At 45.4% G+C, this 16,384-nt stretch overlaps 1 protein-coding gene across 5 annotated transcripts in view; it reads left to right on the top strand.

Annotated features, from left to right (window-relative positions):
- The window catches only part of FAT3 (FAT atypical cadherin 3), a 603,907-nt gene that overhangs the window by 558,120 nt on the left and 29,403 nt on the right, over positions 1-16,384 (top strand). For all 5 annotated transcript variants that reach the window (XM_084783571.1, XM_084783568.1, XM_084783572.1 and 2 more), the window contains 2 exons: positions 12,174-12,308; positions 14,601-14,758. In XM_084783571.1, the coding sequence (XP_084639697.1) occupies positions 12,174-12,308; positions 14,601-14,758 (293 nt within the window). The remainder of the gene's footprint in view (positions 1-12,173; positions 12,309-14,600; positions 14,759-16,384) is intronic.

Below are 16,384 nucleotides of genomic sequence, written 5' to 3'. Positions count from 1 at the left end.
CAGGGCCCCAGCCCACAGGGAGATGCTGCCTACACTCACAGTGGGTTTTCTCTGGTCAGTCAAACCTTTCTGGAAACACCTTTGTAGATACACCCACAGGTATTTCTATAATGACTCTAAATCTAATCAAGCTGACAGTACAGATCAGTCATCACACCTCCTGACTCTGAGGATGTAGAGGTAGATAGAAATGCCATTCTTGCATTCAGTCACCCATTCGACTAAGTAGGAGTTCTCACATGCCTAGCATACAGGATAGATGCTAGAGATGGAGAGGCAAGAAATGTCACAAGTTGGTCCGCACAGTCATGGAGCTTTAGCTTAGTCTGTGCGTGATGGCCACATCCAAGCACTCACCAATGTTGTTTGCACGCGGAGCAGCTGGCACGGGAGTAAAATGCTGCAAGAACGCTATTACCATCTTACTGTTGGGATGTAAGCCTGTGCAGCAGCCTCAGTGAGAGACAGCGTGCTTTGGGCTGAGATCAACTCAGGGAGGGATCAGAGGAGAGCTTGCCTGGGGGAAGCTTAAAGGCTGAGAGAGGAGCCCCACCGCACCAAGAATGAAAATGCTTCCTTCTCTAGAAGGAAGTGGCAGCCATGACAAATGAGACCAGAGAGGGCCACGTGCACCCTCTGCCATTAGCTAGGATGAAGAATTAGAAATGACCCTGAGGTAGCAGAAGCCATCCAATAATTGGAAGGAAAAACGTGATGGGGTAGGGTATGTCCTTTACAAAGGATGCAGAGTGGGCAGGCTAGAGGGTGCTGATGAGAAATGAGTTAGGAAGCTGGAGCAGAGGGTAGCAGCAGCACCATTTGCCTTGGTGAAAAACAGGCCAGATGTCTGAGGGCACAGTCAAGGGGCAGGCTGGCCTCAGTGCTGCAGAGACTAAGCTTCTTGCTTGTCATTGAACCTTGGCCTTGGCCGGGCAAAGGTCATAGCTGTAGATTCACAGGCCCTCAGTAATCAGTAAGGATTGTTCTTTCTGCCCCAGCTTTCCCCTCTTTGACTTGGGAGCCATAAATTCACAGCCATAAATTCTCCTCTGAGAAAATTGTACCAGCATTACCCTATCCAAAGCGAACTTAGTCCATAGAGACTGTGGCCAGAAGAGAAGCCATTTACAAAGCATCCCTATGGGTAGCTGGGAACAGGCAGCAACTCTGGCCTCTTCTCATGAAGCATGATTTTGGTTGCAGTTAGGAAAATAAGCTCATCAAAGAGAGGACCTAGGGGCCTCGACCATCTGCAGGAGCCATTTTGATAGCATCAGAGTTCCTAGAAGAGTGGGCATTTGCCCTCTGGTACCCGTGGCTTTGGTTTGCATTTTTGTCAGGCGGATGCAGTGGAGGCCAGACCTGTAACATATGTACTTTAGCTGCATGGTAATTCAGCAGAGGCATGCTGGTGAAATGCACTTCTGGCAGATGCCACCGGGAACAATTTATGAATGCCAGCTGTCCAGACCTTGTCTAGATGTCCTTTGCAGACAAACTGATTTATTCCCCCAAAGCTGTGCTGGAGAATCCATGTAGTGATTCACAGCAGGGGTCAGGAGGAGTTCAGGATAGGACGGGCAAGCTCTGCAGGGGAGACTGCGGCAGTGCGTCAATCCTCATACTTTGAGAACTCAGAGAAAATAAAAACATTTTGAGGCAGCAGTGTTCTAAGCAGTGAAGGTTCCCAATGAAAAGCACACAGTCTCTTTAGGAGCAGGGCTTGCTGAGGCTGCCTTGCAAGCACCTGCCTGCTGGAAAGAAGCTCAAAAAGAAAGAAAGAAAGAAAGAGAGAAAGAAATAAAGAAAGAAAAAGAAAAGAGTGAACAAGCCCTTCTGTAGCCAAGGGGCATCTTCTGTGACGTGTATACATGGAGACCAACTATCTGAGGGCTTTTTAGATACGAAGGCAAGTTGAAGAGATGGGGTGAGCCAGTTTAGCAAAGTGTCCTTACAGAAAAGGCATAGTGAATTATTGTTTGTTTGTTTTATTGTGTATTTATTATTTGGGGGGGGGGGCAAAGACTTGCTCTGTGGTTTGCATATTATTCTGCAATTCTAAATGCAATGTTTCAAGGTGATGCCCCCAGCCAGGACTCCTGTATTTTGCTTGCCTCTTTCTACACCCAGTAAGTCTATAATGGTATTGATTTTTGTGACTCAGGTAGGCAAGAGGAAGCTTTCTGAATGCTCACTAAGCCTTTCTCTAGTGAAAGTCTTCAATTTTAAGTCAATCTTAACATGAAGCTGAAAGGGAAGCTTCTAAAATATAGTAGTGAATAGAGCTGAAGATGGTGCCTGGCCCAGCCTCAGCTTCAGCAGATGATGCAAGGATAATTTCCAATAGGAGATTGTGTGTGTCCTGCCCAAGACCATGGTGACACTGCACAGCAGCCCAGCACAGAGAACAGAAACTGTGCCTTCAAGGCCCATGTGTCAAAGGCTTGGTTTTCAGCCCATAGAATTTCTTTTTAAATGTGTGTGATATGTATACATTTTGTATATGTTTTCACATGCGTGTGTGTGTGCACAGATACCTGTGTACATATGGAGAACTGATGCCAGATATTTTTCTCAATTTCTCTGCACTTTTTATATTGAGGTAGGATCTTATATATGTACATACAAATAATTATATATATATACATACATACATACATACATTGTACACACACACACACATATATTAGAGCTTGCCAGTCTGCCTACCAAGCAAACTTGTTTCTGTCATTCCCTGACAATGCATGCTGCATGCCATGCTCCAGGCTTCTATGTGGATGTGGGGGATCTGAGCTCAGGCCCTCATGTTTACATGTTTACATGGAAAGGCTCTCACCTCAACCCCACCTGTGTGCTTTGGGGAGGTGAATGGAGAGTGTGAGCTCTGGAATCGTCTGAGGATTTGTCCATTGATGAACTCGCACTTGAACAGTCTGTTAGAAGGTGGGTGTGATGGGTGCGAAGGTCTCTGTGGCATGCCTTTGAGGACAGCGCCGTGCTCTCTAAGTCTTTCCCGCATCTCTCTGCTTCCTGCTTGCTGTGAAGTGAGAAACCCTGCCCCATCACTCCGTTCACCATGATGTTCTGCTTTACTTATCTCAGGCAGTGGAGAAAGCTGACAATGGATCAAAGCCTTTGAGACCATGAGCCAAAACCAAAACCAAAACCAAACATTTTAATTAGGGCTGGACTTACTCAGGTATTTTGTCACAGTGACAAAAAAGTAATACATCTTCATCCTGAGAGCAATAACACTCCCTGTTATGTAAACCACAAGCTCAGTGACATGAGCTCTGTAAGAATTCTCAATTAACCCTATTTCCTAGCAGAGTAGACAGTGCAATTCCAGGAAGACAGAGAATCTCTCAGACAGTTTATAACTGGCTTGCTGCAGATGCTAAGCTTCATATTTAGCCATGGACAGTGTGCCTGGGTTGTATGAGTTTATCAGCATTTTTGCCTTGACTGCTGATGAGCAGGAAACCAAGCATGGGGAATGTCACAGGTTAAAGAAGGATAAGTTCTCCTTCAGGCCCAAGGGACAAGCTATTGTCCCTCTCACTTCTTAAAAAGTCTCTTTTAAGTAAAAATGCAATAAAGGAATGTAAAGAGTTGGCAGGTGCTAACTATTAAGGCATCTTTTCATTTATTAGAAATCAAGGATACTGAATTTGACAGATATTCCTCTTCCCAACACACACACACACTCACACTCACACACACCCATACATACACGTACATACACACATACTCACACACACACATATACATATACATCCATACCCACACGCACATACACAAACACACACACACACACACACACACACACACACACACTCACACACCAGTGTGGCTTTTCTTCTGTTTATCCTGGGAGGCTGACAAATTCATTAAATGGTCTTTCCCACCACTTGGTGGAATAATTTGCATGATAAATGAATGTAGTGATCATTTGGGTCTATACAGTGATGTTTATACAGAGTTGGCCTCAGTACTCCTCCCCCTCCCAACTTCCAGCTCATCTTTTTCTCATGCAGATTTTTGGGTCCAATTATCATCATTAGCATCTTGAACCAAAATGCTGAGTTGTGCTAACAAGTGAAATCCAATGTGAATTTTACTGCCAAATAAGCTCATTAAATCTCAGCCACCGTGAAACAGCTCTGTTTAACAGAATTAGAGAGACACAGAGTTCTGATGTCCTGAGATGACTCCACGTGAACTTTGAGTAGTCAAGGAACCTTGTCAGGCCAGTCAGGGAGCCTGACATCAAGTTAGATGGGGAGTGATAGATGTCATGGGCCTCCCATGGGGAAGCAAAGGGAAGGGATGTCAAAACAACTTGTGACACTATACTGATTATCCACATTTTAAATTTTTCATTAGCTGCTCAAAAAATATGAAATAGAAATACATCCAAAAAAGGACATACTTGTCTAGAATGGGCTCCCAAGGTGACTATCAGCATTTAAAACCAGCGTTGTTTACAGAAACAGTGGCAGCAATGGCTGCCTGGTTTGTCGTAGCTATTCAAATAAGACCCAGAGAACGGAACACAGAGGGCTCAGTGAGGTGAATGAGACATGTTCATGAGTGGTGCTCCTGCTAGACAGAGATGAAGGGGACGGCAGCCACGCCCTCCACCAGCAAGGGAGGGCTCTATCAGCCCTGGAGAGCAGCACTAGGCCCTGGAGGAGGCAGTGTCAGCTGTGATGGGGACAGGCAGCTTTCCCTTATCTCATCTCCAGTCAGGTAGCACCTGAAATGGACACTTAGCCAGAGAAATGAACTCATGAAGAACAATTGGAAGTGCAGGGGTGGCGTTTATGAAGAATGGTTTTTTGTAGATCTTAATTAAGCTCAGGGATTAGTAGAGAGGCACACAAGAAGGAAGAGGCCCACAAGCTTACATGTGGGCTTCTCAAAGGACAGTCATAGTGTATTTTTTACAGTCATAAACAAGATTTGAGCGGATTTGAAGTTAGTATGGCGGGAAAATTGCTTTAAAAGCTCGAAGAGATCACAGGGTGGTTTTGAGGGCTACCTGGCAGGGTTACAGTTGCCTAGATAAAACCCTAGATCTCAAAGATGCAGGAAGCCGAGGCATCCTCAGCCACCATAAGCAGAGTCAGCCTGCTTGCTTGTGAGATGATCAGTAAGCATGCAGAAGGGGACAAGGGCCTGCTCGAGGTCCTAGTCACGCAGGGCTTACACTAAGATTAGTATTGTAATATCCTTAAAAAATATGGTCTCTATCCTGGTCATTTTTACAGTGAATATTCCTTGTACTATAATCCTTGATTTTTTTTAACCTGGCAAGAGGCTTTAACCAGACTCTGGGTTGAAGGGCTCCTTTTTCTTCCAAAGTCCTTTTAATTCTCCTGTCTTTCTCTCCTGCCTCACTGGGACCTGAGTGGGTCTGGCGAGATGCCTGGAATTAGGCAGGTGGCCATGAGGAAGGGTTCCAAATGAAGAGTAAGAGCCAAGGCATGGAAATGAAGAAGCATCCAGTTCACCCACAGACCGGAGCAAGGATAGACAAAGAATTAATATGTGTTGCTCCATGACCAGTTTCCAATTCTATTTCACACTATTAGATTGTGTTGACCACTCTCTGTGACCCTACAAAGGAGTTACATTCAACTCTCTCCAAAACTTGAAGAAACTAAGACTTGGAAACATCAGTTGACAGGTCCACAGCTGCAGAGCTCATAACTGGCTGAACCAAGATTCATATCTGATCATCTTACTGGGAGTTTTGGTTACCTACAGTGCCTTACTACCTCTGTGCAACTAGAGAAGGAGCTTGGAGACCACCCAGCCCAGCCTCCCACCCACTGCAGACATCCTGTCTGCTTTATCCCTCTGTGGAAATTCAGCTAAGGCTTAAGCACTAGCCCAGGGTCTTTCCAGATGATTATACACCACTCCAGCAAAATCCGTCTTCTTACATCACATAGCCTCAGCCTTTGCAGACACAGAGAACCTGGCTGGCTCATTCCTGCTCTACAGCCTGCCTCAAAACAGCTAAAGAGAACGGTTATGATTCCTTGGGTCCTCTTTTCTCAGCCAACACCAGTCTTCTTTACTTCTTGGTACTAACAATTATGTGCTACCAAGGAGGAGAAGGGACAAGCATGACAGGGCACAGAGGAGAGCTAAAGGGAGGAAGTATCAGCTTTAGTTGGCGGAGTTCAAGAAAGACATTGAAAGCAGTGAAGTTTGCAATGATAGGATGTTGCCAATCAGGAATGTATGTTGAGCAAAGAAGACAGTGAGCAGAAAAACCCAAGATTTGGGTGGGGTAGAAAAATGTGTGGTGAAATAGATCGGCACAATCTTTATCCCCACAAAGCCCAAAACAACATCAGGATGTCAAGAAAGGACAGAGCTCGGCTGGGCTGGTCAGAAAGGAGTAAGAGAAGTTCTTGGAATGGATTCTATAAGACAGTGAAGGAGACCTTGCTGGTAGATGGCCATGGTGGTGCAGTCTGATAAGTGTAATAAAATAAAATGAGGGATTCTGGCTCATGACACATGAGTATAACACATGAAACTTGGCTTTCAGGGTTTTTTTTTAAGTAGACAATAATCTAAATTGGGTGTGTTCTCAAGCTACAGTTTGTTGGTGCTAATTGTGTGAAGACACTACATCCACACAAGATGGCTCCAGGGAGGATGTCTTGATTAGAACCAAGTTTGACCATTAGTGAAGTGATAAAAAGAAAAAATGGCTGAGCCAAGCCTTCTAGAGCCTGGACATGTCTCTGCTTCTGGGAAAACCACAGAGACTGCTTCAAACCTGTATTCTCGGGAGACTATATCCCATATCTATTTGCAGGCCATGAATCAAGAAGGCATCTCCCTGACTTACAGAGCATTTGCCCAGACACAGCAGCCAGCAAAGCATGTGGTTTGGGAGGACTTAGCATTAGTTATTGGACTCTTCAGCATAATGAGGCAGTGACATAAATCAAGGAATGGGCTCAGCTCAAAGTGGCAGCTTAATAATCACAGCTAGATGCTGATGTATTAGCCATTGGTGCAGACATAATCCCAAGGGACTCGGGAATGCTGTGTCGATGAGGAGAGTCATAAATATGGAAGTAAGACCTTCCAGAAGTCTCCAGGGAACCACCCTTTGCCCTGCACGGAAGCACAGAAGCTTCAGCTCAGGTGGTTTAACTGTTGTCAGCTCTATAGAAAGCGACCAGATATTTCCACCTAAAGAACTGCAGGAAGTGGGAAAGTTGCAGAAAACAGACGCATCCTGTGCGCATGTCCCCAGTGTATAAACAACAGCCACAATTGAGGTAGAGAAGATATGTCCGTATCTGAGGGAGAGGGGGAGGGGTGGGGAAGGGGGAGGGGGAGGAGACACACATGTCTGAGTTGGGAAAGTTAGAAGACTGAACCTAAGCTAGAAAGCATTGAGGAACTGTGCAAGACATAGAAAAGGTAGGGTGTGCCTGAGGTGGACACAGTGGTGGCTGTCTTTGATATAAAGAATGTGAAGGAGCTAACGTCTGAAATGTAGACAAGGTGAAGGGTTGTACCTGAGGTGCAGAGAGCAGGAGGCGTCATTCCTGAGACCTCGTAGGGGAGGGGTTATGCCTGAGGTGGAGGTGATGAGTTGTGCCTGAAGTGGAGAAGTTCCGGGGGCGGGAAGGCAGGGGGGCTCTACCTGAAGTGGAAAATTTGGAACAGAGTTGGAGGTAAGGGACTGTACACAGGGCGGAGAAGACAGGAGCTGTGCTTGTAGGCAGGCGGCTCTACATGGAGTGCGGTTGGAAGCATAGACACGGAGCTTCGTGTGCTCCCTGGGAGCCTGAAGAAGAAAGGGCTTCAGGCCTTACGTCATGGCTCCAATACACACGGTATTTCACACCATCTCCCAGCTTGCAAATCTGACTCAAATCAGGCAGCATGTGGAAAGACCAGGCCTCTGCCATCTTGACAGGTGTTAGTGTCACCAGTTTCACAGCCTCACTCAAAGTCTTCCTTACAACTGTTTCCTCAGGCACTGGCCCATTAACTTTTCATGACACTATAAAGAACCTTTGTCCCGATTTTTCTGAAAGGCGGCCATGATCCAGAAACGCTAGGCAACATGTTCAAGGCCACAGGGGTAAATAAGTTAGATAACTAGGCAGGTCTGCAGCTTGTCAATAGGATCAGGACCCTTTCCCGTCACACTTCCGTCCTTTCCTCGGGGGACCTGGACACAGGGAATGAAGCTCATTCCTCTGCGTCATGCTGTGACAGAGGCTACCGCTGCCTGGTCCTGCACTGGCGTACGACAAATGGACTCATTTGACTTGATAGAGTGGGAGCCTTCTCCTTTCATGCCCACTCCACAGTGATGGATGCCTGGGGATGCAGAGCCCGCAAGTCTACGGCCCCCACTCCCCGAGCTGTCACGGAGCACAGCACAAGTTCATTAAACCTGGATTATTTAATGATAGTTAATAAGATAAACTTCCTCCCAGAAGCCAACAGGAGTTGACACTGTCATCTCTTAACTGGTACTCAGGAGCTGATGAGGTGCTTTCTGCCACCAGAGAGAGGGTCTTTAAGGCTCTTAACAATAATAGGTGTGCACAGTTGCCTGAGAAGGAAGGATGTAAACACGGGACTTCTAAAATCAAGTTAACCCTTCAGTGCCCACACGACGACGCAGGATGGATTCTGTGTACCTAGAAAACTTTAGACATCTACTGAAAAGAACATTTCTCCACCCAAAGTATTCCCTAGGCCCCAGACGTGGGTCCCTCGGCATCCCAGGAGCAGCTGAGGCCATGTCGCCCAGACAATATACGCTTCAGAAAGGACCCAATTTCTATGACAGTTTACAGAGAACAGGGAATTACCCCGTTAGATGTGGAGTCTCTCCTGATGGGAGGAAGCTGGCTTTTAATTATTTTATATATTTACTTGGAATAAACTTGTTGACCTAGCTGCATCTGCCCAAAGGAGCATACAAAAGGCAGACTGGCCTGCAGGCTCAGATTTGCTGTCGCAGTTCCTTAAGCCACAGGAGAGTGGGCTTGTGAGCTGAGCTCCCTGACAGGCAGCTGGACTGTCATTTATGACAGTTTATTTATGTTGACTGCTTGTTTATGGCTAAGCAGATCCCAGGCTGGAATGAAGGCAAAGGACCCCTGCAGGTATCTGAAGCAGCCAGAGTCACATTCCTTACCCAAAATTGTCCCCTTCGCAACAGAGAGCTTATTAAAAACAAAAAGGAGGAAGAACCAATCGAAGTCACAAGCAGATAGAATGAAAACACATGTACATTATTACACGCTGAAAGTCGTTATTCACCTTACAATTCACTTGTAATGTGTGAATTGCTGTTTTTCATACATACTCATGCTGCATTCTCCCTAGTGGGGATTGGATTTAAAACATTCATTAATTGGTGGCTGTGGTTTAATTAAATGCATTTCTCTGTATTATGACACAAAGCCTCAAGAAGAAAAAGAGCTGAGGGCTTGAGATCCAACTGCTGGTAAGTGAATTTGTGCTTTAACTCAAAGTCAGAGATTCGACAGATCAAGTGACAAGTCCTATACTAATTATCGTGATGAGCGTGGTGGCAAAAGGACAATCGTGCATAAAATGCAGAAATACCTCAGTGCCGAATTGTCTCTGAAATACAGTTACTACCTTTCATTAGATACACTCATAAATGTTAAGTTTTATTTTTTAAATATTATTACAATCTATATGGGACTAAATACCATTACTATTATGTGTCTACACTTACCTAAGCATCCTTTCTTCTTTGAAATGTTGGCTTTTAAATTTGAGTTTTGAGAATGTAAGATTTCATAGCCGTTTAGCGGTTACATTAAATCCAGAACAGACAATAAATAACATCTATAGAGGTATGTCAAAAGTGCAGTGACATATGAAGACAGGATCCCTAGGTATACTGGAATAGAAAAAATAAAAGGAATGTTAATCAAGAACAATAGATTTCTATACATAATCCCTTCTTGGAATTCACTGCTAGCTGTAAGGGTCTACCCATATAATCCAGAAACTAGGGGAGGGGAATAGGCTGAAGAGGGCTTTGTGATATGTTCCCGTTAAAGAAGCTTTGTGATATATCCCCATTGCCCCCCCCCCACATGATTGCAGATAGTTAGCTTCCGGCTCTTATACTTTTCAGCAAAGCCTGACTATTGTTCAGCATTAAGAAGCACCCTAGAAGGGCATAGGTTGTCTTTGCCTGAGACAGACTCAGCTGGTGAAAGAGTAAGTTGGCTGTAAACAGAAGTTTAGTCATGCACAAAGCTGTGCCATCACCATGGTTGGCTCATTCCTGTTGCTCAGAAGATCTCACCCTTTCAACCTGGAGTTAGGGCATCCTCTTCCTAATGAAGAGGTCTGATGTTCTCTTGGGAGCAGAGCATCTGTTTTCTGGGACATCCCTTGCTCTCACATACCTGTCAAAACAGTGACCTGATACATAATGTGTGTGCATGTGTGTGTGTGTATGTGCGAGCGTGTGTGTGTGTATGTGTGTGTGTGTGTGTGTGTGTGTGTGTGTGTGTGTGCGTGCGTGCGCTTCATGCCTAAGGGTATCATTTTCTGTCACTTCTGTAGACCCTTGCTTATTAACTCATTGTTCTCAGTTACTTTAACAAATTACTACTTATAACTCAACAAGTTATAATTTGTTGAATGAATATGCCTAAACTTATTTTAGAACTGTTTGTCAGAGCTCCTTAAAGTGGTTTATGAGGTGGTCAAACATCAGTTAATATTCCATCAATACCAATGAATATATGAAAAGCATAATGACTTAGGGTACAATAGATCTCAAGCTGTGTTTTGGGATGTTGGATCATGTAGAGTCATTGGTAAAACTCATGCTAAATATTCAGCTTAAAATTCCTTCATCTTCTAAGGCTGAGAGCTGGCTCAGTATCAAGAGTGATTTTTACAACTTGCCTGTAGCAAATGGGATTTATGAATCCTAAGTTTACCAGTGCTGGCAAGATGGCTCCTTTTGTGGACCACAGTTCTGAAAATGCTTGTAGGTAGTTAGTACCACCTTCCTGCTTTCTCCTGGGCAAAGATGACTATCATGGGACAGTCCTTAATGACCAGGAGAGGCATCATAGGGAGGACTGTGCTCAAGGACCAGCCCCTGCAGAAGAAGGGAGAACCTGAAGTCTGATGTGATCCTCATTCAGAGGGAAGGAGCACTCCCACTCATCAAGGAAATCGCCATTCCATTTGAGGCTTAATTTTAGCTGATTCACTTTTTCAAAGTCCTTTGGCATTTACACTCTTGCCAGATTGGAGAGAATCCAAAATACATTTGAAATGCCCAAGGGGCCTTGAAAAAAAATGTGCTGCTTTCAGTGAGGCCATACCTACCTTCACCCTAGTTCTGACCTATTGCACCCCGGTCCTAGTCTGCTTTAGTCTGCTTTAATCTTCTTTTAAGGATGTCCCTTCCAGGAGATTAAACTTTCATCAGACTAAGATTGAAGGAAGCAAGTGAAATGAAGTCCTGACTCGGCCATATTTTTTATAGCTGACAGGGCCTCCTTATAGTTAATCAATAAAGTACCACGTGGCACAAAGCATTAGGAAACAGAATGAGTTGTGCTTTCACAATTTAGAATTAGGCTTTTACTTAGGAATATGTACACACTACCCATCTACCTTCCATTTGACATCCCTTCCTCCTTCCCTCCTCCCTTCCCTAAAATCAACAGCTAACATCTCTTACAATTGGCCCTCAAGTTCTTCAGAGTGGTAAGGGTCTGCAGAAGACAGACAAACCCACAGTGCTCACAAGTGACCTCTATGATGTTGGGAACTTTCTTTAGTCCCTCCTGACAGAGTCTTGGTGTGATGTTCTGTCTTTGGCTGAAATGGGCCGAAAACCAGCTTTGGCATATTCGGTCCTATCTGCATGAGCTCTGGATTTCTCTTTGCTCTTATCCTTCATTGGAATGCTGACCGATACAGAGGTCTATGATTGGCGCCGACACCCAGCGATGACGATCCCAATGCCCATGCTTCTGGGTGAGCATTTGTAGCTCACTTGAGATCACATATAGCCCAGACCTTGACAACTTCTTTTGATCCATAAAATTGATGGTAAATCTCTCTGCATCCTGATGATGTTTCTTCTGCCTTTGCTACAGGAGGAGTGTGCCCAGGGTCCAATGATCCTTGTGTGGAGAAGCCGTGCCCAGACGACATGCAATGTGTAGGTTACGAGGCCAGCAGGAGACCATTCCTCTGCCAGTGTCCACCGGGGAAGCTCGGAGAATGCTCAGGTACAGAGCGGCGTGGACAAGTCAGGGTTGGAGCTCCTGCTGGGAAAACCTTTGCCTTGAGTGAATGACTTTGACCAGGCCCTTGCAGAAGACACATTTATGTGTGTACAACACTTACCTTCAGAATGGAGCCTGACCAATGTTCCCCCTCATGCCTAGTTGGGATATGCCGCAGCCACTGCAGGCTGAGGAGACATGAAGGCAGGGCTCCTGTGTAAAGCCGAGGCCATCCCACGGGTCCACAGTCATATCAAGTGGCTAGTAAGAATGCGAAGTTATGGAAGGGCTGGATGCTGTTGTGTGGGCAGAGGAGACAGACCCTCTGCTGTTCAGAAGGCTGCATGAATCTGTAGGGAGAAAAAGCGACAGTAGTTAGATCTGAGCCAGTCTCATCAATTTCCCATAGAACAATACCAGCTTTGAACACTAAATAAACCAGCTCTTCCCCGGGAAGCTCTAGCTAGTGCCATGTTGCAGAAAACCGAGATGTTCACCTCTGCATCTTAAAGAAGAAAAATCAATGTTTACATTATTTTCAACCAAATAATCTCTTACTTCTGATCTTTACCCAATGTTAACATTTTTACTCAGTTTTTTTTTTCATTTTATTTCACTTTTTTCCTCTAAAGCTATCTTCATTTTTTATACCAGGAGGATCATCTTTTGTGATAAGGTGTGTCTAACATCCAGGCACACTGATACCAATTTTGGAATCTAAGAGATAATTACTATCTCCTGTAAGGCAAACTCAACAGCATGGGCTGTGGGTGATGGCGAGTGATGTAAGTGATGATAAGTACAGTAGTGCTAGCAGGAATATGAGCTATCATGACTAACGTATTAAGTGCTTTGCTGAATGAAGGGTCTTAGAAGTTCAGCTTTTTGAGAACTCTTATAAAAACAGGAACCAAACTCTACCATGGTTGATGTCCAGCACAGAGCTGAGCATGAAATGAAGGGAGAAGTAGGAAGCTTGAGCAAGTCACTGACGTGTCCCTACCCTAGCACACACGCCACGCACACAGCAAGTCACTAAAATGTCCTACCCCAGCATACACGCCACGCACACAGCAAGTCAGTGACATGTCCCTACCCAACACACGCCACACACACGGCAGGTCACTGACGTGTCCCTACCCCAGCACACATGCCACGCACACAGCAAGTCACTCACTGACATGTCCCTACCCCAGCACACACGCCACACACACAAAAAATCCCTTCCTGCCAATTTCTAAACAGAGAACTTTCTATTGCTGATGACAACCAGCCATTTGCTTTATTTTCATTCTCTCTGCTTTGCACTCTATGAAGCTATTGATCTATTTTCAGCAACATCATGTTGAAGAAAATGTTAAGAAATTTTTTTAAAAGATGTTTAATTCAGAAGCAAGCAAATTTAGAATCTGGTGAGGTGGTCAGACCACAGTAGTACCTCCTCTTTGAGGCGCCCATAGACATGCTTTCTGGGGTACCTTACTTTCCTCTGAAAACCCCTTTTCTCATAACCCTCAGGCTGAAGCTTATACTTTTCTGACAAAGAGAGAGCGTACGTGTGTTTCATAAGGGAAGCCTGTAGCTAATGACTGGCCGATGGAGCTGTGACGGCCCGGGGCTTCCTTTCTTGGACACCTGACATCAGTTGGCTGTCTGGTACTAGCATACCCAGAGAATACAAGGATTCCATGAAAGTGGCTTGACTGACTTCTCCTTGTTCCATAGGATACTTCTTAATTTTTATTTAATAATTCTTTTTACTGTGAGAGGTTGACGTAGACCCTCATGCAAGGCAAACATTCCACCACCAGGCTTCAGCTTTCCAAGGCTTTCTCAACCATCCCAGCTGACAATGAACCCACTCCATTACCAAGGGAGGCTTTGGCTTGAGCGCCTACTACAGCAGCCTCTCCTGTCGCTGGGATCGCTGGCGTGTGCCACCTGACCCAGCGAGGCTCCTACATGTCTAAGGGAAGGCAACGTGGGGAAGGAATCAAATGATATCTTTTAAAAATATTAAGCTTGGAAAGAGGGAGTTAAGAATCTAATGACACTAAGAAAATCCACCTGTGGAAATACCGAGCCGCTCCGAACAGGAGACACGTGGGATATTTTTGGTAGCCGACTGGTTAATAGTTTAATGGTGTAAACTTGTGAACTGACAAGATCCTTGGGCTCCGCCCCTCAGCTGCTGTGGTCTGTGATCAGCTTTCCGGTGTGTGGGTAGCTTCGTGGGTCCCTGATCACTGCTGGGATTTTAAAGGAACACTTGTGCTGTTGGAATGGTCTTTTCAGGGCACACTTCTCTCAGCTTTGCTGGCAACAGTTACATCAAGTACCGGCTCTCTGAAAACAGCAAAGAAGAGGACTTCAAGCTAGCTCTGCGCCTCAGAACGCTGCAAAGCAACGGCATCATAATGTACACTCGGGCCAACCCGTGCATGATTCTGAAGGTTCGTAAAACGGGACGCATGCTCCTGCGGCCTGGCTTTTGTCCTTATTTGTCATGGATGTTGAGAAAGTCTCCTGTCGAAGGCCAGGGCAACTTCAAACTTCAAACAATCCTCCTGCCTCTCACTGCTGTGATTCTGAGCATGAGGCACCACACCCTGCCCACAACTACTTCTTATACGGCTACACTGGCTGTTAAATTGGGAGAAACTGAAATTGTTGTCTTGGGAGTTTAGAAAACCAGAACAGACAGACTTTGGGATAAAAGAGAGAGCAACAGGGCTGACGGGCGCCAGCAGCCTCCTCCTTGTCAGTGGCTATGTCTCAACACTGGCTGCTGGAGATTAGATGCCTCCTTACAGAAAGACTATGAGTATGCCCCTCCTTTATACGCCAGTCACCCCACACTTCATTAGGGCAGATGTCTCTATGAACAGGTTGACTGTGTCCTTGTCCACCACATGCTGTCTCCACACTTCCTGGTGACCTTGAGCACATATATTCCATGTATGCTTCCATGACTCAAGTCACCCAATTTTTGAAAATCATTTCCTGACCTCAGAAGTCCTCCTAAAGCAGCCAGGTTTCCTTCAAAATAAATCTGGCATTTGTATGCAGCTCCAGGCTTCTAGCGCCTGCGTGATTACACTAAGAATACTAACAGTTGCATCTGCATCTCTCTAACTTTGAATTTAATATAGATTTTTCTATGGATATATTATTCCCCACTTACTTGGTCAAGAAGAACAATCCAGAGAGTCTTACATGGGCCCCCAAGGTTGCTTAGCTACTGAGTGACAATGCCTGACCCCACCCTGCAGTGAACCCCACTCCATGCTCTTTACCCCCAAGCTCCCCTCAGCTCTCCTTCTTGACACTCGAGCTCAATTTATCACAGATCACATCCCGTGCATGTATAGAGCACATCCACCTTTTGGGTCTGGGGGATGAAGATCCAGCTTCCAGGTTTGAGAGCATGAGAGAAGCATGCTTCCCCTGATCTGTCCTCAGGGTTTTTCATTTCAGTCTATTGTTCAGGCTCTTTAGAAGTCTCAGAGCCTGCCTAGTGGAAACTGACCATCGAACAGGAACAGCTAGGAATCTAGTGGGGAGGAGTCATACCTTCTGAGAGGTGCCAGGGCTCAGGGTCTCTGGCTTCCCCTGTCCTCTCGCAAGATCTGACGGATTACTGTGACACCAGCACTTTCTGTTAGATAATCTCCACACTGCACTAAACTTGAGAGGATACAGAACGTCTTATAAGGATGGCTTGATCCTAAAATGAAGCTTGCCTTCTGCCCTTCCCTGGCATGTATGCTCCTGGTGCACCTGTCTGGGGACTGAAGAGAAGAATCAACTTCTGAGGTAGCTAGCACTCATGATACACATATGTAGCACCTCACGAAACAAATGTGTTTCTGAAGTTGCCCAACTGAATACCTAAGAATGAAATCAAATAAGCTAAGACTGGTTGCTAGTTGAAGGGACATTCTGTGAAGGCCTTGGGGGTGTGGGCCATCACCGATCCCTCTCTCTTCTTTCTCACCTGTCGCGTTTGCCCACAGCAGGAGGCAGCTGTACTGAACTGTGGCAGTCCATGTGTGCATGCTGCCAGCAGCATCCTCACA

Source organism: Acomys minous (assembly GCF_964271855.1).
Source record: "Acomys minous genome assembly, chromosome: 5".
NCBI classification, from domain to species: domain Eukaryota; kingdom Metazoa; phylum Chordata; class Mammalia; order Rodentia; family Muridae; genus Acomys; species Acomys minous.
Note: the sequence above shows the minus strand (reverse complement) of the source record. Positions and strands in the feature narration are given on the sequence as shown.